The 22,551-nt window shown below is 35.2% G+C and overlaps 1 protein-coding gene across 3 annotated transcripts in view; it reads right to left on the bottom strand.

The window, feature by feature from the left end:
- The window catches only part of RIMS2 (regulating synaptic membrane exocytosis 2), a 409,264-nt gene that overhangs the window by 339,081 nt on the left and 47,632 nt on the right, over positions 1 to 22,551 (bottom strand). For all 3 annotated transcript variants that reach the window (XM_027770701.1, XM_027770699.1, XM_027770700.1), the window contains exon 2: positions 5,576 to 6,498. In XM_027770701.1, coding sequence (XP_027626502.1) covers positions 5,576 to 6,498 — 923 coding nt within the window. The remainder of the gene's footprint in view (positions 1 to 5,575; positions 6,499 to 22,551) is intronic.

Consider the following 22,551-nt stretch of genomic DNA (forward strand, 5'->3'; position numbering starts at 1 on the left):
CAAACTCAATATCTTGGGTACAGTCAGGCAACTGGTTGACAACATGACTATGAAATGAGATTTTAAAAATATATTGTATTGTTGTATTAAAATTAAAATATACCTAATAAGGGAAAATATAGCATATGTTAATTAGCCATGCAACATCATTTCTAGACCTTTCTCTAGACCTAAAGGAGATGAGGGAGGCAGGAAATACTAACATCAAATGAGTCACAAAACTGATACAAAGTAGTAGCTTTAAAGCATTTGGCCAGTCTTGTAATCTATTGATCAGAGGAGCCAGATCCCACATGGAGTACCTCAGTTTTAAAACCGGCCCTGGCAGCTTGAAAAACATGCCACATGCATGTATACGCATGCTCCAATCCCAAAAGGACAGAGAAATGGAAGAGAAGAGATTGGAACATGACCACAGCCCACTGGGAGATGTTTCCTCCCTTTCCCTCTCTGTCTATCTCTCTCTGGCACATGCACATACTGTCTAGCAATTAAAAAACTGTTTAATAAAAAGATAAAATAAATATAACATTTTGGCCATGATCCATAGTATGAAATACATATTTTGTATTTTAAAACTCTATATACGCACAACCAGAAAAAAAAAAGTTTCAAAAAACACAACAGTTATCCTTACTCTGTGTATCTCTCTCTGACATGTTTTACTGTATTCTAGTTCCCTCTCTCACTCTCTCTAATCCTGATTATAAACTTCTCCATTGGTTCTGAAAGTGAGGAAGGAAGAACAAAAGGGGAAAAGAGAAATGGGGGCTGGGCTTGGAGATAGGGGACTTTAGTATCTCACGAAGATAAACGGCAGCGTCTGGAGATAATTGGGGTTGTCAAGACTGGTCTTTGGGGTGTTACTGGCACCTAGAGAGTAGAAGCCATGGATGCTGCTCAACACCTTACAATGCACAAAATAGTTCCACAGAGCAAACAAACCTAGCCCAACATGCCAATGGTACTGAGACTGAAAAACGTGCTCTAGAATATTCAATAAGAAAATCACAGATAAAATTTTCAAAGCCAATAGTAGTTTTTAAAGCTTTGGTAGAATACATTATAAACTTTTGAGAAGTATGTCCAATATTTAAATTCAGAGATACTATGTTATCAGCAATCTAAGACTTTTCTCTCCTTCTATAAACCAAAAGAAAGAAAAAGAAAAAAAAAATCAACTTGAATTTTCAAACACAAACTATGTGGAAGCAATTAATTCAGCATTATGAAAAGCAAACCATATTGCACTGAGTAAAAAGATAAGTTTAAAAGGTAAGTTTTACAAGATATCCAGAGCACACAAAATCTGAAGATATGACCAATGCCTTTCTCCTCTGAAATCCTTTAGCGCCTGTCATACAATTGCCTTACATTACTAGTCATTTTAGAATGTCAGTTTCTTGAGGATAGAAAATAATGTGTACATTCTCCACTGTATCAAATCCAACATGTTTCAAATAACAAATACTGAAAAAGTACTTGGTAGGAAAAATAAGTAAATGGGTGTGCAGTATTTAGTGAGACCTTGATTGCATCTCAAAATTCTCTTTGAACAAATTAAAAAATATATTCTTCCTAGCCAGGAAATAAGAGTCTAGATCAGCAATGGGAAGATTCTGGAAGAGAAATCAACATAAATAATCATAATCCATAATTTCACTTTTATTCAAAACTCTTGAGAGTTGTACTGTAGAAGTCTTGACTATCACATCATAACCTAAAATGATTTGGATACCTATTGTTTGAGAAGTATTTTATATGTATACAAATTATCATTAGAGCTCTGCAATTAACAAACAATAAAAATATGGGCCCAGCTGCTGTGGCACAGCAGTAATGCAAATGCCCTGCAAGACTGGAAGCCAATAGTGGACAATGGGTTCAGATCCCGAAGTCAGCTTGAAAAGCAGAATTCCAAGGAAATGGGGAAAGAGGATTGAGGCATGAAGAGCCCCTGTCATAGGTGGTTTCTCTCTCCTCTCCAAGTTGCTTTCTCTCTAGCATTGTATTGACGTGTTCTGTGTTTTACATTTTTATGTAGTAAAAGTGAAGTTATTACTTTAGCAAAGGATAATAGGAGTACCTACCAATAGAATCCAAATGAAACTACCAAAAGATAACAAAATTATCCTTCTGTTAATTTCTTCTATCATGACACACTCTGGCAAGTATGGGAGATAGCTAAGCTAAAGATTATTAAATATACTTAAGGAAGTATTATATCTTAGTAAAATAAAATTTCTATACATTCTAATAAAACTAATTAAGAGCAAGTCTGGCAGATGGTACGGTGGCTCAGGTATTGGACTCTCACATGGCCAAGTACAGTTTGAGTCCTGGACCTAGTAGCTTGCTTTCTCACTTTCCCTTTCTTTCTCTCTCTGTCTCTCTCTGGTCAAATTAAAAAATAGTAATAATAAATTAAAATAAATAAATAATTTTTTTAAAAAAAACCTAAAAGCTGGGACCAGCAGTTAGCAGAATAACTATGTTGCTGTACTCCCATGTAGTCAACCACAGTTCGAGTCCTGGACCCGGTGGCTTAAACTCACACCGGACGCATGTGTGTGTGTGCCTAAGATCCCAAGAGGAGAATGGAGGAGAAGGGATTGCCACATGGCTATCCCCCCAGGAGGGTGATTTCTCACTTTCTGTCTCTCTGTCTCTTTCTGTCTTTCTGGCGAGTGCACGCACTCTATAGCAAAAACCTCTCAAAAAATAAATAAATAAATAAAAGCTACAGTTTTATAGATACTTATATCTTAATTAGCATTTTTCTTAGAATTTACCATTGAATGCAACAACTATGAAATAAGTCTCGAACTTCATTTTTTCCAACTGTATATATTATTTTTCCTAAACTGAGTTGTTGAAATAATTTATATCCTCCCCCTCAATTTGTGGTGTGTGTGTGCTTTTTATATTTTTATCATTTTCTAGTTTCACAATACTACGTCAGAATTCCATGACCAATCAAATTCTTTCAGTACCACACTTTCAATTTTGTCATTTTATTAATATCTGATTAGGAGAGTTCTACCTCTGTACTCTTACCTCTTCTTACTAAAGTTTTTCCTCCCAACTCAACTTTTATGTGTGTGTGAGAGAGAGGTTTTTGCCTTAGGGTGTGTGCAATCACTGGAGAGAGAGAGACAGAGACAGCTAGAATGAAAGTGAGAAACCACCCTTCTGGGAGGATGGCCATGTCATAATCCTTCTCCTCCATTCTCCTCCCGGGATTTTTGGCATGCACACACATGTCCCCAGCATGAATTTCAAGCTGCCAGATCTGTGACTCAAACCAAGGTCACAAATGGACTCCCACATAGCTGACAACGGTTCAAGTCCTGTACCTGGGGCTTGCTTTCACACTATCCATCTCTCTCATTCTGTCCCTCTTTGGTCAAATAAAATTTAAAAATAAATAAAATAAGATAAAATATTTCTTAAAAAAAAAAAAAAAAAAAAACTCCAGAAACCCAAATGGAATGGCTAGACTATGACCTCAAGAGATTACTTAGGTGAATATAAAATTCTCTATTGAAAATAATGTATATGCTAATATATCTGATTTTATTATAAAAATAATGATAGTAAATAAATAAATAAAAGACACTGGTTGGGACCCAGACTCTGTAGCACAGCTAGCAACATACCGAATGGCAGACTGGAAGCTACCGGCTGAGGGTCAAGTTCCTGGCCCAGTCAGCCTGAAAACATGCTGGGAGCCTGTGGACATGCCCAGGATCCCAGTGAGCTAGAGGGCTGAAGAAAGGGGATAGCTACATAACTGAGCACTGTGAAAGGTGCCCTCCTCCTTGAACATGAGTGTGTTCATGCACACACTGTATCGTGAATTTCAAGAACATCCATCCTCAAAGTATTTAGCTTTCGCATTTAGAACCATGAAATGCACTTTTACTCACTTCTTTTATGTGACAGGAAAATTCTGTAACCTTTCCTGTAGGCCTCCTTGTTCTTTGTTAGTTATTTTTAAGTCACATTATCTGTGTTTAGTTCAGAATGCAAATTACTTTTGATTCATATTTCTTAACTAATTATTTTTGGTATAGCATAAAATGATTCAGTATTAACTTCATATCTAGCTGTTGTGCTGCATTCCCTTATTGGTTACTGTTAATTCTTTTAAACAAATAATGGATTTGTCGCTAAATGATATAAGAAAATTGTGTATGTGTGAGAGAAGAGGCAGGGTATTGGTATAAGAGATTTGTGTCAGACAGTCACCAATCTGGTCTACTTTGTGATATAGCAAAAAAATTTCCAGAACACTGAACACTTAATGGTTAAAAAATAAAAATGAGGACATACATATTTAAGTATTTAATTTTAGGGATGAATAAAGAATTTCTAAGGATGAAATAATGGAAACAATAACCAAAGATACACAAGTTTAGCTATATTAAATTCAGTAGATAAACATCAAAATGAAAAAATGTTTGGAACAAATAATGACTAAATAGGCTAAAATCCTAACTATATTAAAAAGCCCTTATTTAAAAAGAGAGAGAAACTCGTAAATATCTAATAGGAAAATGGGCAGATGGGATAAAAGGAATAAACAGAAAATTCATAGAAGAAAATATCAAATGCCAATAAACACGTAAAACATTCTACCTCACAACCAAACTCAAACTAAAATGACAAAGAGATAATTTTTGTGATCTATACAATTGGCAAATTTGATGCATTGAGAAAGAAAGCTCAAGCACATCTGACAGAAGTAGAGAATGTTACTACCTTTCTGGAAAACAACTTGGCAATCTGAATTAAAGCTCAAAAAAAATTTTTTTTAATACTTGGAGATGGGAGTAAAAATTACATATATATATATATATATATACATATATATATATGTAGATAATCATTTTCATAGTATTTTATATTAGTAATTGGTAGCAACCACAGTGCTACAAATAAAGAAATATTTGGTTTGTGGTACATTTCTACGAATGAATATTAGGGCAGCTGATTAAAACATATTTCTAAAGAACATCTAATGACTTGAAAAAAAGTTTATGATGAGCCATCAATTGAAAATATCAAGATATAAAAGTATATATAGAATGATACTAATTTCATAAATCTATAATCTATACATGGATAACAAAATAGGAAGAAAATACAATAAAAAGTGCAAAATGGTCATATCTGAAGGGAAAAGGATAACTTGTATTTTCTTTACACTGAGGAATTCTCACATGCCCTATAATAAACATATTATTACTTTTACAGGAGACACAAAAAATAAATGTTATTTTTAAAACTATGAGTAATAGATATCTATAAAATTGGCCATCAAGTGATGCTAGAAAAATCTCAGAAACCAAGGAAGAAAGCAATTAAAAGAAAAAAATCAATAGGCTTTTTTCATAGATAAAACAACAGAAAATACATTTTATAATTTGACATTATCTTTGCATGACTGACATTAAAAGATTTTTTAAATAAGGGTACTAAAATGTAACTATGAAATTTTTACTTAGGAATACAATTAAAAAGAAAGATTTCAGCTAATCAGCTACAGTGAAATCGTGATTAAAAAGCTTACCTTTTTCACTTACACTCTCACTTTCGATCTCAACATCATCACAACTTGTATACTCAGGTGTGGAAGCCAGCTCCTCCTCTGAACTGCTCAATGAAACCTGGCGCATTTTACCGCCTTTCTTTGATTTATGAGGCTTTGGTGGTGGAGGTCTCACTGACTCGGACTGGTCTGAACTGAGCGAATCATTCCTTAACATTGTTTCCATTTTTTCCCGTTTTGTTTTCCTTACAGCAGAGCTAGGATCTAAGTGGTGCTGTTTCCTCAGTGAGTCTGTACGCCTCAAGTCTGGTCTGTCAATGGGTATTGGACTCCTCCGAGGGGTAGGAGGGCTATGGTTTGTGGTCCTTTGTGGATAAGAACTTGGTCCCTGAGCTTCTCGAGTTCTTTCCATTGAATAAGATCGCTGATTTTCCATGGCAGCTCGACGTTCAGATACAGATCTTTGCCTTGATGGTCGGTCCATCCTTAGCATAGAAATCCTGGAATCTTCAAGTTCAGCATTTGCCAAAGAAACATCACTGTGCCTCCTCTCATGCCGGGCTCGGGACACTTCAGCGTGGATGCGCATCTGTTCTTCATAGGGTTGTGGCTTTACTGGATAACGGGCCAAATTGGGGTCACTCCGGTAGCGTGCCTGGTACTCCTCCTCTCTTCTTTGTCTTTCGTATTCATCTCTGCTCTCCACATCCTCATCATCAATATATTCTTTGGAATGCCTATGGCTTCTCCTGTTGGAGTCCCTATAATTTAAATGATCAGATTCTTCATAAAACTGAGGTTCATGTTGAGATCGCCTGTCACCATAATCAGATGGAGATCTAGGCATTGCGCTATCAGAAGTGGCATACTGTGAATATTCCTCTCTTTCTTCCCTTTGGTCGTATCTTCTATTCTGATCCCTGGACAGTGATGGACTTCTTTTCCTAAGTAACCAAAACAAAAAGAACAATGAGAAGAGCAACATTTAAGAAATTTCTTATTTTACCTGCTAGCAGGTTGAGGATCAATTCAAAGAGTTCTTTTCCCCTTTTTTAAATTTCATTTTAAAGGACTATCATAACGAAGCTTTAGTAATATTCATTTTATTCAATTCAGATAAGCAATTTTTTTTAAAAGAGAGATTTTTTGCTATAGGGGACGTGTGCTTGCCGGAGAGACAGAGACAGAAAAGGAGAAAGCACTCCCCAGGGGAGATGGCCACAATGCAATTCCCTCTTCTCCAGTCTACTCTTGGGATTTTGGACACACACACACACACACACACACACACACACACACACACAAGCCTGGTGTGAGTTTGAAGCCATCAAGTCCGGGGCGCAAATAGCAATCACCCATGTGAGAGTCCAGAGGCGTAACCATTACTCCATCTGCTGGTCACCAGATAAGCAATTTACAGCGTACTTTTGTTATGATTACTAAAAACCTGACCACTGTATGTGGAATATACTTATAATCCAAAAATCAGATAATCAACATCATATTCTGCTACCATAAAATAGTCTTTATTATCATTTCCTTTCTTGGCTTGCTGCATTTCACCTATGCTTCAGTTGTCATTCAGTACCTTCAAAAATACCTCTTTCTATTCTCTCCATTCCAAGTCACCTTGATATGAAGGTTACTTTTTTTTTTTTTTTTTTTTTTTTTTTTTTGGCGTGCGCTTGCCAGACAGAGAGACAGAGAGACAGAAAGCGAGAAATCACCCCCCAGGGGGGATAGCCACACCGCAATCCCTTCTCCTCCATTCTCCTCTTGGGATCTTGGGCACGCACGCACACGCGCCCGGCGTGTTTCAAGCCCCTGGGTCCGGGACGCGAACCGCGGTTGACTACTTCGGAGTCCAGTGACATAGCTATTACGCTAACTGCTGGTCCCGATATGAAAGTTACTTTAAAATGCAATGAAGCTAAACTGACTTGATTCAGTTACTTAATACTTTCCAACTACAACTAAATGCTGGTTCTTAAAAACCATTTTTTATTCATCATCTACCTAGATCACTCCTATTATTGGTTCATCTAAATCTTGGTCTTACTATTAGGTCTCCAATCCTTCTTACTCATCTAACTTGAGATAAGCAATTTAAATAAATACCAACAATAATGATTATTCATCGCAAAAGCCTTACAGATCAGAAAGAACTGCTGTTTTATTTCATCTTCATTAAGACTGAGGACAGCATGGTGTACTGTTTTCGCCCTCATGCTCCAATACGGGCGTGGAGCAAAGACTACTTATGAAGTTCTCAACAGCCTTGCTAACAGTGATATAACCTATGGATCATGCAAGCACTCATAAATCTCTGTCAATAAAATATCCACATTTGTCCTCTTCTCTGGTGTAAACTCAGATAGCATCAATTACTTGCCATGAGAAGCAGTAGGGTTATAATCCCGAAGGTAACCAAAAAAAAAGTTTAAAATAGCTTCTATGAAATGAGCAGGAGATAATGAAAAAGTAGGATTCAGTTGAAGTGAGAGATGACCAAAATTCAACAGCTTAGTTATGAATTTCTTGGGCAATTTATTTTTTTCATTTTTTTGTTTTCCCAAAAAGCAGTAGTACTGACAGAAATAGAACGGAATGACCCCACTCAGCAAAATTATCTCTCTCCTCTAAAGTCTCCTGTGTCACCCTTTTTCCTCTTATCTGGAACACAGGGAATGGAACACAGGGAACAAAGAAAACTACTATCCTAAGTGAAAATAATAATAATAATAATGTGACCTTTAAATATTTTGTAATTGGGAAAGTAGGGAACGGTTGTTTAGTTTTTATTGTTTTTGTTTTAGCATTTACATTTATATGTTGTAAAAGATTTTGGACTTAATTACAAATCTTTCAGATTACAACTGTTACATAAAAATCATAGATTCCTAGAGTTTAAAATTTACAATCAAAACAGGGCACTTAAATATTAGAAACTAACTTACATAACAAACTCGGTGCACATGTTACACATCATTCATTTTATTTTTGTCATCGTTTTCATACATATGACTAAAGGAGAAATATAGTGGTGTATCATGAAAAGAACACTAAAGCTAAAGTACCCGTGTTTCTTAGTTCTACTTTTGTTATCAACCATTTATGTGGCCTACATATCCATCTAATCTTTGGAAGTCTCTGCTGAGAGGTAAGATTATACATAATAACTCATACATTATTTTATCAAACATGTATTGGGTAAGAACTAAATACCACACACTATAATGTAGACTAGGAATGTAGAAATGAGTAAGACATGATCCTCAACCTTAAGAAGCTAACTGATGCTAAAACTCTTTTCTATTTCTTAGGGGCTATGACCTCATAATATTGATACCACGACTTCATCCAGTTAATATGCCTAAATGAAAGATTAAAGCATTAAGGATTTCCAGTGGTATATTTAACATCACATTGGACATGACAGAAGTAGAAAGTGAGAGATGAACACTTCATTACCACTTTAAGGAATTAACATGAATTTTTTAAGGTGAAGAATAAATAGAGTCTAATGAATCTTAATAACAGAGGATTGTATTTTCAGGCTAAATTAAAATATTTACTTCTTATTATAGAGTTTGATTCCTTAAGAAAGGCTATTAGTAAATAGTTCCTAGCAAGTCATCTACTGTATATATGTTTTTGAAAAATCCTACCTGAAGAGAACTGAATTCAATATTAAATCTAGCAATCATTTTGTTCTAGAGATTATAAACTGTACCTGAAGCATGTGAATTATACTGGAGATGCTGTTTTGTACCGGATTTAAGTAAAAATAGAACTGTGGTTATCATCTCTAATGGATACTGTGACTTAACATGGACTTGGATTTTTAAAAAACTTAAAGGTACAATGAATACCTTCTAGTATAGTAAAGATATGCTAGAAGCAAGACAAAATTTCATTTTAATAGTCTTACTAAACAGTAAAGAATCTACTATAATCCAAATACCTAAAATATTTTATCCAAACAATTTTTACTAATTACATAATGAATTATTTCATTCATACTCTCCTTTGATTTTTAAATCTAAATTTCTTACACACCACATCCTTTTGAGGAACTGAAGAAAATCCATAAAAATTCAAGTACTGTGACTCTAACCTACATCTTTTTATTGGCTTTTATAAGAAAGCCTTAGCATTTATTCTTGCCAATGGAAAACATTTAATAGGTAAAAGAATATAATGATAATATGTACATTTCTGTGAAGAATCATAAAGCATTTAATGATATTTAATCCATAAGTTATAATAGAAAGGTATAGAACAGTTAATATAATGCTTTCATACTTTATTTAATCCTTTAAAGACTGTGAGTAATTAAAAGACAGAATCCAAAAATATGCCATTCTTTAGAATAAAATGTAGTCGTGATATTATATAATGCCTAACTTTCAATCTGGTACACTCTATTAGTTCCTACTTCTGATATGGCAATATCACTATATGTCTATATTCACTTCATATTTACCTAATATCTACTTATCATCTATTTATTGAAACCTAGGTTGTTACAATTATTTTCTCTTTTGCTTAACTGAAACCAGTTTATAAAAAAAATCATGTTTTGAATATCCTAAAACCATTCTGTCATTGCTTATAATTTTTTGTTATAACTATTCAGTCTATTTCTAAATATTCTAGCTGTATAGCACACCTGATGCCCCATTGTAAATACTATTCTGACTAGGCATAATAGAGTATGAAATCCCACTAATTAGACTTTTTTAAATTCCATACCTAAAATTCATACTGACTGATAGAAAAACTCCAAATAAGAAGCTTCTTTCCCAATTAAAGTCATTTTCCTAATTTCCCAAAGGCAATCTTAGTTTAAATGTTCTATATTAATTCTTCCTGTTTATACCATAATTTCCATTTTAATATTTATAACTTTCACTATCTTCTGTGGTTTATTGTACAGTAACACCTACAATACCAACTATCTATATATAAAATAATCACCAACTCTCTGAAAAGATATTCTGGTAAACACTTGACAGTATTTATAAAGCCAGTGATAAATTACATGAAAACTTAAGTTTTAATATCCACAGATTTTTAGTTAACTGAAAATACATATAATTCTTAAATGACAATGACATTGAAATAGAGTGAAAAATTTAAACAGTCCTAATTCCTACAAATTCAAATTTTATCTTATTACAGTTGAACACTACATGTGTGAAAATCTCTTATACATATTCCTTATTAGTAAAGATCATTTAAAAATTATCATTTAATGATAAATGATAATTTATCATTTAATATTGATAATAATGATATTAATATATTATCATTTAATTAATAAAAGGATATAAATGACACTCAAAGAATCAAAAGTCTTTAAAAAAAATTCCTCTACCTATTTAAAAGCTTTTAAAACATAGATATTGTTAAGCAAACTAAAATAATGCTTCATTATTACGATTACACCATGCTAACCATATACTTTGAACACAAACAGCTATCAAATTCTAAAATTCAAAACTGTTAAAACATTGAATCAAGGATTTAAGAGAAGTATGCAAAATCCTACAAAATAAGATCCCTTTCCTACAATTCCCCAAAAAATCTTTTAACAAATCAAACATTTATATTTTCAAAAACATAACTCAATCTTTTTTACATAAAATCAACATTTAACATATTTTGATTGTTTTACCTTTCAACCAATGCACATCTGTCGAGCATGAAGCATCATATTGACGAAAATAAATCAACATAGCGCCAGGCAGTGCTTTCATTTAATCCTTCTAGCCCTAGCAGAATCATAGGAGCCATCCTTAATCAGATGATTTGAAAGTCTCTACTTGCTTACAATCATTTTATTTCAAAACTCAGTTATTAAAACGTTACACATAAAACAACACTTCTTCAAGGGTGCCATCATAAGACCCTCTAGTGATGGACCTGTTAAAGAAAAGGTTATTCTTTAATGCTGTTACTATGTGGCTGTATATAGCTCCAGGTCAAGTAAGAATGTACCCAGTAAGAAGGATTACTGTACTTAGCTGATTAGTGCCTCACAATACCGAACACCAAATGTAACCTACATCCAAGGCATTTCTGGGCACTACACTTAAAACTAGCAGATTTAGAAATTATAAACTATATTCTTCTCTAAAACTACAGCATTTCTAAAATAACAGAATTCATTTTATTTGTCATTATAATTATGCTGCTCAGCTTTCACTATAATATGCATAAGAAATAATACAAGATGTCTAAACAGGCCTATGCTAGAACTTTTTTTTTTCTTTTTCTCCCCAAGAGGTTTTTGCTATAGGGCTATAGGGCACTGGAGACACTGAGAGACAGGAAAAAAGAAAGTGAGAAATCACTCCCGGGGGGGTGGGGGGGGCGTGGAGGGGCAGCCACACCACAGTCCATCCTCTCAATTGCCCTCTCACACATGCACCAGGTGTGATTTTCAAGCTGCTAGGTCCAGGACTCAAACTACAGTTGACCACGTGGGACTCTGGTGCCTGTTGGCCTCCTGCAATTCCTTTTCAATTATTCTTTAATAATTCTCTTAATATTTCCTAAAGAGACTATGCTTCCTCCATGATGCAGAAAGCAGCAGACTACAAATTTTAAAAAGATATGTTCCATGGACTAAGAAGTTGGTTAGACGCTGAGTTTAAATCAAACTTTGTCATTTAATTTATCTCCATGCCTCCGTTCAGTCATTCAAAAACAAAACAGAAAAGTGACCACCACGGATTCCTTCCTATCAGAAGCCAATTCCCTAGATGTTAATATCTTATCTCTGAGAAATATATTTAAATGATTCCAAATAAATTTACATAAAACTAAGAAAACACCAGTGTTTGAAGACTGAGGAGAAGCATAGCAGTAATGTGCTGCTTTTTGTCTCCCAACTGTCAGGTTTAAATGAGGATCCAGGAATATTCAGTAGCATCAGTCAAACATTTGTGCAGTACTCATTTATAAAGTTTTCTCTACAATTAAGTGTAGGTCTTAGAGCAATTGTGGGGGAAGTCATGACAGAGAAAGTGATTTTTTACCTCTAAGATTCCTAATAAAGACTTGTATAGATCCTTCAAGAAGAAAGGCAATGATAGTTGAAGAGAATTCGTTTTCACAGGAATTCTAACCAATAATAAAAAGAACCCACTGCTCACATCAAACTGAAAAACTCAGTTTTTTCCACAGCATATTTTGATACTCCCATGCTGGTTAAGTCCAGGAAATTTCAGACACATTACAGTTGCTATCATAGCAATTCTTACTCCTCTTTACTTCTCTCTCCATTTGCTTCTACCATCGCGGTGAGTTCTCAAGGTGGCCTTCCTCCACCTGGAATGCACCCTCTGCTGCCAATGCCCTCCTCTACCTTGTTTCCAGCTCGTCTTATTCCTCCACCTCAGACTTTCATTCATACCCTAATTCCGTGACTGCTTTCCCTTCACTCTCAGATGATCTTTCTTGGTCTCTCGTTTCTTCTCCCTTCCCCTATAGAATTTTTATTCTCCTTATAGGACTACATTCCCCAGTTTGAGTTTTACTTTCACATGTTTTGTTCTAATTATTTCCTTTGTAAGGACATCCATGCATTCAAATTTATAAGGACCCAGTTTGGAGTTGAAAAAGTAGTCATGACAATAACTGTAATTTTAGTATCATTGACTAGGAAGTGCAACATAGCAAAAACCATCTATAAAGGAGCTTTTAAATCAGATGCCAGTTTAAATGTTTATTTTATTCATGACAATATTTTCAACGTGTATTTGAAAGATGAAGGCCTTAAATATTCAAATCTTTAGTTAATGATGAAAGATTGATTCTCCCCTGTAGGAACCATTATACCACTTCATGCTCCCCACCATCTCTCCTCAAACTGCCATGTCTAAACAGACCTGAGAACCATTCTATACCAGAAGATACACCTGAATGATTTCATTGCCATTTTAAGGTGTTCCTCTTATCTGTGGTAACCTTAGATACAATCCTCAATATAGGAAGAACCACTGAGAACAATACCAAAAAGTACAATGAGCAAAATAAGAGAAAGAGACAAAGAAAAACTGTAAGTTTAACCAACAACTAACTTCCATTGATTGACAGTGAAAACCCCTGTCACCTCTACATTTTTTAAGAACTGTAGTTCCATTATTGAATTCTATTGGCTTAATAGCCCTATACTATTCTTTCTTCTTCTGTATTTACTGCCCCCCCCGGAAAAAAAAAAAACTTATAGATTTATGTGGTTAGATCTAAACAGCCCAGTCTCAACACACCTGCAATAATGTGTCTGTCAGAGTGTATGGCTAATACTGGAAATCGTGCTGTAACTTCCATTTTGCTTGTGATGAAGACCAAATTCCTTACAAGGCCTAGGGGATCTGGCAATCATACTCTCCACTGTCCTCTCCTACTGCTGCCGTTCGTTCACCCCATCAGTCATGCTGGCTTCCCTGTGTACTTCCACCTTAGGACCATTACTCTTGCAGCTCCCTCTGCCTGGATGTTGTTCCCCCAAACAGCAGTAAAGAGATCATCTAATACGTGAGTCAGTAGAGACCTTCAAGTCTTCCTTTAAGTCCTCACTGTCGAAAGGAGGCCTACCCTGATCGTCATATATAATATTTCAATTTCATCTTCTAACCCTTGTATGCTCAAGCAAAAATCCCCTTAACCTGTTTATTCTTTAAATCTTTTTATAACACTTCTTATCTTCTTTTTTCATTTGACATGTTTGCTGTGTGTTCCCACATGCTAAGTAAACTTTACAGGCAGTTATCACCATTTGGATCATTTTATCCCACTGCCTGGCTCACAGAGGGTCATCAATTAATATTTACTGAGTAAGTAAATAAAGATACTTACTTTAATAAAGTAAACCATTCTTTATACTACATTAAAAGTAAATTATACAGCCTATCTACAATCAACTAGTATATTAGACAAAATTCATACTACTGTTTTCCTTATCTGTATTTTACCTTGAAAAATAAACTCACAAATTACCCAAAATATTACTCACAAGCACACTAGCAAAAGTGTGCCTTCAATGCATGAGTCTCAGCATGTCAACCTCTTTGATTTCCCTACTACTGAATCATTTTTGTGCTATTTTATTGTTTTCAGGAGTGATTTGAGAATTTAAGGGATGTTTCAGACATTGAAAACCTACATTGTGGAGAAAACCCACATTGCTTGAGGTAGGGAGAGGTGAAGAGTTTAAAGAAAAAGTTATTTCTTAACAGCAAAATAGAAACACAGGCTCTGTCAATTAGCTTGCCACTAATCTTTAAGAGAGCACAACCAAATTATTTTAGAAAGTGGCAGATACAAGGAAAGCACTTACTAAACAAGACTTTTCTTGGAAGAGAATTTATAATAACCAAAGCAAACCTGGTTCCCTCTGGGGCAATAAACCAATTGGGCAAATAAGGATGCTCATGCCTTCTAAGTCCACGCTGCACATGCACCACACTGCGCATGCACGATTAGGTAACTGAATTCCTCACCTGTGAAAGAGGTACACAAGCACAGGAAAAAGTCTGCAAATTCAAACACAGAAGCCAGATTCTATGACAGATTTGCACCTCCTAAATGTTCACGACTAACTCTTAGAATAAATGTAACACCTGAACATCACGCCCAGGGCAGCTGCCCTTCTCTGGTAGCTGCCCACCTTTAGGCATGGAGGTGTACTTCTTTTTTATTCAAAATCCTCACTTTCCAATTAAAACATCCCTTTTCCTACTTTAAAATAAATAAATAAATAACCAAAGGATGCAGTATACTTTGGAAAACAAAACAAACAAAACATATTTTATTTAGGTGGGGAATTTTCCTTATCCCAATATTTGTGGTAATAGAATGTTTCATATATAATGCTAATGTTTACATGCCAACAAAAACACACAGAGTATATAATATATCTCAAAACAAAGCCCAAAAAAAGTCACACAAATCATTTCTGTGATATAGTCATTCAGATCTGATTCAATTAAGTCAATTATGGAAATCAATTTATCTTTCACTTAAAAGAAAGCTCTTCCTTTGCTTATATATGCAATGTATTCTCTGGAAAATAAATACTTATATTTCTTAATTCTTTAAGACTAGTAAAATAATATGACTAGAATTCTAGGAGACTGTCTTCAAATGTGACTGAAAATAAAGGTTTTCTGAGGAGATGAAGAAGCATTCCAGTGGAATATATAAGCAGAGAGACTTGATTATAGCATAATTAGAAGCAATGTGATATTGGAGTAGATTGGTAAGGAATGATCCACATACCATACTGACATGTATATATTGTATACTGTTTTCTCTGTATGAGGAAGAGCAAAATTTCCATGAAATATCTCTTTTTTAACAATTCTGAAGTAGCTTCTTACCAGCTTCTCCCCCCCACAATCCTCTAGAAACTTTCTCTCCCAATGATGTATTAGAGTCAGTTTATAAATAAGTAAATATAAAAATATAATGCTTGCTGGAACTGGGCCCTAAATAAGATAAGGAGATAAGATGTGATTGAAGACACTGGTGGGACTACGTGGGAGAGAGAGGATCGTTAAATTTCAACAAGTGCTTCCATGTGATTTGATAAAATTTAAACAAGGTGTTTTCTTTTAAAATACCATATTCAAAGGGAGGTGTCAACTAGGAGGCATATCTGAGACCCTAACAAATGATGAGGCACCAGGTTAGACAATGCAGTTAGGATTCTCTTTTGAATGTGGACATGTTTTTCAAAATAGATTTCTTCAGATAAATTATTTTGAATGTGGACATGTTTTTCAACATAAATTTCTTCAGATAAATTATATGTTATTATCCCTTTTATAGCAAAATTTCTTTAGCAATTTAAAAGTGATAAACAACGCAATGTGAAATTACTTGCTTAATCTTTGATTTATGTCTATCTCTAAAATGTTACATAACAAGCTAAAAAAGGAGAAATTTGGGGTTACTTAAAGTCATCTGAGTAAAGAGAATAGGAAATGTACTTTGGAAGCAACTGTAATGAAGATCTGCTGTCGGTTCTGTTTCTCTTCCTTCCTGGAGGGAAAGAAAATGGCTCCTCCATCTTGAGCTTTGTGGACTGGATTGAATTGGCCTCATCTGCTCCAATGGTGAGCCATGATTACCAGAGTTAATCTGCATGTACCTTCCCTGCTCACAGTGGCTAGCACAATGATCTAAACACGTCTAATCACAGCAACTCCTAAGAACATTTGTCTGACATTACTGAGACACGAATCTTTGTATTACACTTGAGGTTTCATGTAACTTTCAGGGCTATTAGAAGTTAAGTTTGGGTCTGAGTAGTAGGAATCATACCCAAAAAGGACTCATCACCCACTTAGTGATAATTAAAAATAGAAAGAAAAAAATGTCTTGAGTTAAATTATGTAAGATTCAGGATCAATCCTCACCTGAATCAGTCTGAACCTCTGAAGTTTTCAAAAGTAAGTGGACAAATATAGGTTGCTGGTAAAGTCATGACACATTTTTGCATAGAAAAACATAGAAAAATACATTATGACTTTCCCAAAAACCTAATAAATTCTTCTTATTTTTTAAGCCAGTCTCGGTTGGGTTTATTACATGCAATTGAATCATCTTGGCTGACAGAATCTATGATAGACATCGAAGTCTGTATGCTACTCTCTCATCAGCTTTCATATTGTCTCTGAACTCTTTTTGGAAATTGATTTGTACTTTGTAAAGTCAGTACTCAGGGACCTTTATATATACTATAGCACATGGTTTATGTAAAATATTTCTAGTTTTACAATAAAAACAATCATTTCATAAAATAAATTTTATCTGAAATCAAAAAATCATAAGATTGCTTATTTAAGATTAAATTTCATATGGTAATTGATATTAGGCTTTTTCTATGTAAATCTAGAAAGAGATAACAAAAACTTATGCTCAATATGTCTCAAACAACAGCAACAAGATGCCTATTTAAAGAAATTCACATTTAAATACTCCCCACCTGACTTCTAAGCTAACTTAGAAACAAACAAACCAAAAAAGGTAAATTGCACATAAAATATGACCTCTATTCCTAAAATAATTGAAATTAGAGAATTGGTACTAATAACAAGCCTCGTAATAATACAGACACAACCACCCAGATACATACAACATTGGTCTGGGACTCTTTATTCTACAACCGGTCTCTATAAAACTTGAAGCAGGACCAGCAGAGGATGTGTGCTTTCTGTATACAGCTTGTTCCCAGGAGAAAGTAGGGGGAAGGAGGAGGGGTGTAGGAAATGGGTACTTATGCTCACTACCTTGTCCTAAAGCATAGAATAAGAGGGAGTAGAGAGAGCACAGGACATTATTCTAGTGCAGCTTCATACACAGGGAAGAAAACTAAGGAGCAAAAAAGAAGGGTGTCCTACCTACAAAACACCTAGAACCTCAAAGTCTAGCATTATATAAAGTTAAAACAGCTCCAGTGCACACAGAAATTCATGATTTTAGGTTCAAAATAACACTTTGCTTAAACTGAAAGTTGATGATGTGGGAATAGAACGAATAGCTCTATGAAGTTCATGGGTTTGAACTACAATCAGAAGCAAAAAAGAATGTGGTAGACACAGGTGGTTGCCTATTGAATATCTAATCACTGTACTTTCCTTTTTTTTTTTAACATTTTTTCCATAGGATGTGTGCACTCACCAGAGACAGACAGAAACGTGGAAAGTGAGAAATCACCCCACAGGGTAGAAGGCTATGCTGCAATCCCTTCTCCTCCAGATTTTGGGCATGCACACACACGAACCTGGCATGATTTTCAAACTGCTGGGCTTGGGATTTGAAATGCAGTTGCCCATTTAGGAGTCCACCACCTTAACTACTACACCACCTGCTAGCCCTTCTCTGTACTTTCTTATAAATAGAATCCAAATTTTATCTAGGGCAGCAGTGTACCTAGCCTAAAAAATAACAGATTCTCTTGTAACTGAGTGGGTGATATATTATTAGGTCATCAGGAAAGTGATACATTATTAGGTGATATATTATTAGGTCATCAGGAAAGTCATGACAAATTTTTCTGTTTTTCTATGCAAAAATGCATCATGACTTTCCTGATGACCCAACAGTTCAGAGCAATAATATTTAGATAGAAGTTTAATAGATATATCTTTTATAAGAAGCATTTATCCCTAATGAGAAGAGGCAAACATGGCATACATATATCTTTCATACTTTGTCCTTTTGGAGGTAATGTGGTCTTTCTCCCTATAACAGCATTTTTTTTTGGGGGGGGGGCTATAGGACTTTTGTACTTACAGTAGAGAGATAGAGAACTGCCCCGCCTCCCCAGGGAGGATGGCCATGCTGTAATCCCTTCTCCCACCATCTCCTCTCAGGATTTTGGGCATATACACACAGGTGCCCAGTGTAATTTTCAAGCTGCTGGATCCAGGACTCACACCATCCAGTTGACCATTTGGAATCCAGTGCCTTAACCTCAACTCCATCTCCTGGCCCACAATCCTTTTTGAACCATGAATTTGAGGGCTACAAACCGTGGGAAGCTGGGCAATAATCAAAGAGCCTAAGTCTCTTTTGACATCCTTGAGCAATAGTAGCATCCTTAAAATGCCTATTCACAGATTTCCTTTTACAAGAAAAAATAAATAAATAAACTCCCTTTTATTTAGTCTTGTGTTATGAGATTTATGCTGCATGTAGTTAAATACAATGCTGAGGCCAGAAAGAAATGTGTCCCAAGCAAAAATTCTAAGACAACTAAGGGTCATTAGTAACCTGGCTGCCATTTCAGTAAAAGAAAAAGAAGTAAATAAAAGACTACCATTGGAGCTAGCAGGTGGCATGGTAGTTAAGCATGCTGTATTCCCAACATGGCTGACTGAGGTTCAAGTCTCAGACCTGGTGGCTTGCTTTCTCTCTCTCTCTCTCTCTCTCTCTCTGTCCCTCTCTGGTCTAATTTAAATAAATAAATAAATAAATAAATAAATAAATAAATAAAGTTAAATAAAATAATTCTTTACAAGAAAAAAAAAAAAAAAACACACTACCATGGATGGAAATGGCCTAGGAAGTAAAAATAGATGCAGGTTATCTAATAAGCATAAGCCAAGGAGAGAGGCAGAATAGTACAACATAGGTCATAATTCCTTATATCAGAGTTGCTATAGCAGAGTCCATTGTGAACAGCTTTTCCCAATGTTGTATTCAGGGATGTCACAGTGCTAGCTTAAAATCTATGATGGAATATTGATACTGTGGAAATAGGCAGATGCTGCAAATCAGGTCTATTTTCTTTGGAGAGCTGTCAAATGCTTACCAGCACACCACTGCTTATATTCTGCTGCTGAGCTCAACAAGAACCTAGAATAAAAGTGCAATAGTTGGCCACACAGCTATCCCTATTAATCTACAGACTTCAATTTGTTAACACAAAGAACACCTTATGTGGAGCTTGACATTCAGCAAAGCTCAGTCACTGTTTGAGAAAGGAAGACAGTAGGTGAGAAAAGAAAAACACTTTCTTGGTCATTGATACCAGTCATTAAAGTCACTTTTCAGACTAGAGTTATTTTTACTTTAAAAAAAAAAAAAACTAACTGTAGAAAAACAAACACCATAGAATTTAATTTAATGGCACCTAAAAATCTCCTATCTTTGAATACGTCATTCTACCTCCAATCCTATATACTCTTTGACTTGAGTTGTATGTTGTGACAGTTTAGTTGTAATAATAAAATCAGAATATGTTAGGGCTTTAAAAAAATTTTTGTGAATATTACTTCCAAAGGTCCAATAGTCAGTGTAATGACAGTAAACAGGGAAACTGGGTGTCAGACTACATGTCAAATTCTTCAGTGGGTCACATAGGAAATGTTAGGAGACCATTAGATGGCACTAGATTATATAACTGAATCTACATCTTGAGGCAACAGAAAAGATGTATTTTAATTTTTTTGTATTATAAAAAGTCCTTTTATATACTGGGATTACTTGCACCATATTCCTTTGCATGAAGAATTTAAAATGGCACAGGAAATAAAATGCAGAAAACAGTTAAGTAGAAATACAAAATCAGGAGCAAACTCAGGAGTGATAGGAGTAGCCAGAAGTGAAAGTCAGATGAAAAGTAAAAAAATGCTTATACAAAAAATTGGAGGACATAAAAGCAGTGAAGGTACTTAATGAGAATAGGACAGTGTGGAATGGGGGAAGTGAAGAGAAGAGGATAGAGAAAGATAGCAAGAGAACAATAGCGAGGCAGGACGTTAGTGAGAAACAGATATGGCTTATTAACTGTTGATGATGACATGTATAGTATTCTCAACTGGATTGGTCTGAGAAGTATTTCATGGTGGGCAAAGTCTTTTTACAAGCAAAATGAGAAATAGCGATTGACTGCTTTTTAAAAAATAATTAGAATAATAATAATAATTATTGGGGGGAAAACATAGAAAAGATATTGAATGTTGAAGCGGGGAGATTAATGTCTCTGTATTGACTGACATGCATGGCATTCCCTTCTGAAAAAGCAATGTAATACACTGTAAAGTTATATGTAATCCAATGTAATATAAAGAAGATTATGATGATAATAAAAAATAAAAAAAATAAATTTTAAAAAGGCTTATAAACATACCATTTTAAAGTTTTATACTATAGACAAAAGAGGCATCCACAGATGTTTTGTATTGGCAGGTAGTCTGCTTGCAATAGTTTGGTTAAACCAAGGGACCAGAACAAGTCTAATGGCAAGAAGATCAACTGGAAAAATTCCAAGGTCCTGAACTAAGGCAGTGGAAGAGAATGGAATTAAGTACATGTAGACAGTTTATTCTGTGGAATATATTACTGAAGGTAAGAGGGGGAAAAGTAGACTTTCTTTTTTCTTGAGGGACTAAATGAGTAGGACTTGAATAGAGGAAAAAGAAATGGTTTGTAGGAAAATATATGTTCTGTTGACCAGTCAATAAATATATTTCAACAACATGGGACAGTGTTTCTCCATCATGAAAAAAAAAGAGAAAATGCCTGATTAGCCAGCATGAGCGTTTTCATCTACTTTGTAAACTCTACTTTCTGTAGAGGGTATAGTGGTTGGTGACATTATGCTATAAGTTATTATGTATGATGAAGAGTACTATGAATTATTTTCATTAGTATTCTGGTAGTGTGGTGTTAATGAAGTGAGGGTGGTTTAGCTAAACCAAGCACTGACAAGGTAACAGATAGTGTTGTGGACACTGTATATATATCCACTAAGTCATTTTTTAAAATTATTCTATGAGGGGGAACCAGCAGTTAGCGTAATGGCTATGTCGCTGGACTCCCACGTAGTCGACCGCGGTTCGTGTCCCGCACCCGGTGGCTTAAAACTCACGCCGGGCGCGTGTGCGTGCGTGCCCAAGATCCCGAGAGGAGAATGGAGGAGAAGGGATTGCGGCGTGACCATCTCCCCTGGGGGGTGATTTCTCGCTTTCTGTCTCTATGTCTCTCTCTGTCTGTCTGGCGAGCGCACGCGCCCTACAGTGAAAATCTCTCCAAAAAAAAAAATTATTCTATGAGGAAGGTACTATTATCATCATCCTCATTTATCAGATCTGTAAATTGAGCACAAAGTTACTTTGCCTAAAACCATACATTTAATAAACAGCAGAGGAAGAATTTAAAACTAGTGAGAGAAAAAGCTGTCCCTATGGCTTGCTGTTAGTTTGTAGCTGGTCTAGTTGCTGTCAGTTGGGCTTTCACAGAATATCAACATCAGCAAAGGACTCACTACAACTATTATGGAAAAAGGCAGAAACAGTACTTCTCCATCATCATGTCTGAACAGAGGTATGAGCAAAGACAACGTGCAACCAAAATGATCAAACATTCCCCTTCCCTAGCTAGCAGAAGTATTACTTCTGTGGTAGACAACTCCACCACTGTTCTGTCCCACCTTCTAGATAAAATTAAGATACTCAAATTTCTCATAGCAGAAG

The sequence above is a fragment of the Tupaia chinensis genome, unplaced genomic scaffold (genome assembly GCF_000334495.1).
Source record: "Tupaia chinensis unplaced genomic scaffold, TupChi_1.0 Scaffold000154_1, whole genome shotgun sequence".
In the NCBI taxonomy this organism is placed as follows: domain Eukaryota; kingdom Metazoa; phylum Chordata; class Mammalia; order Scandentia; family Tupaiidae; genus Tupaia; species Tupaia belangeri.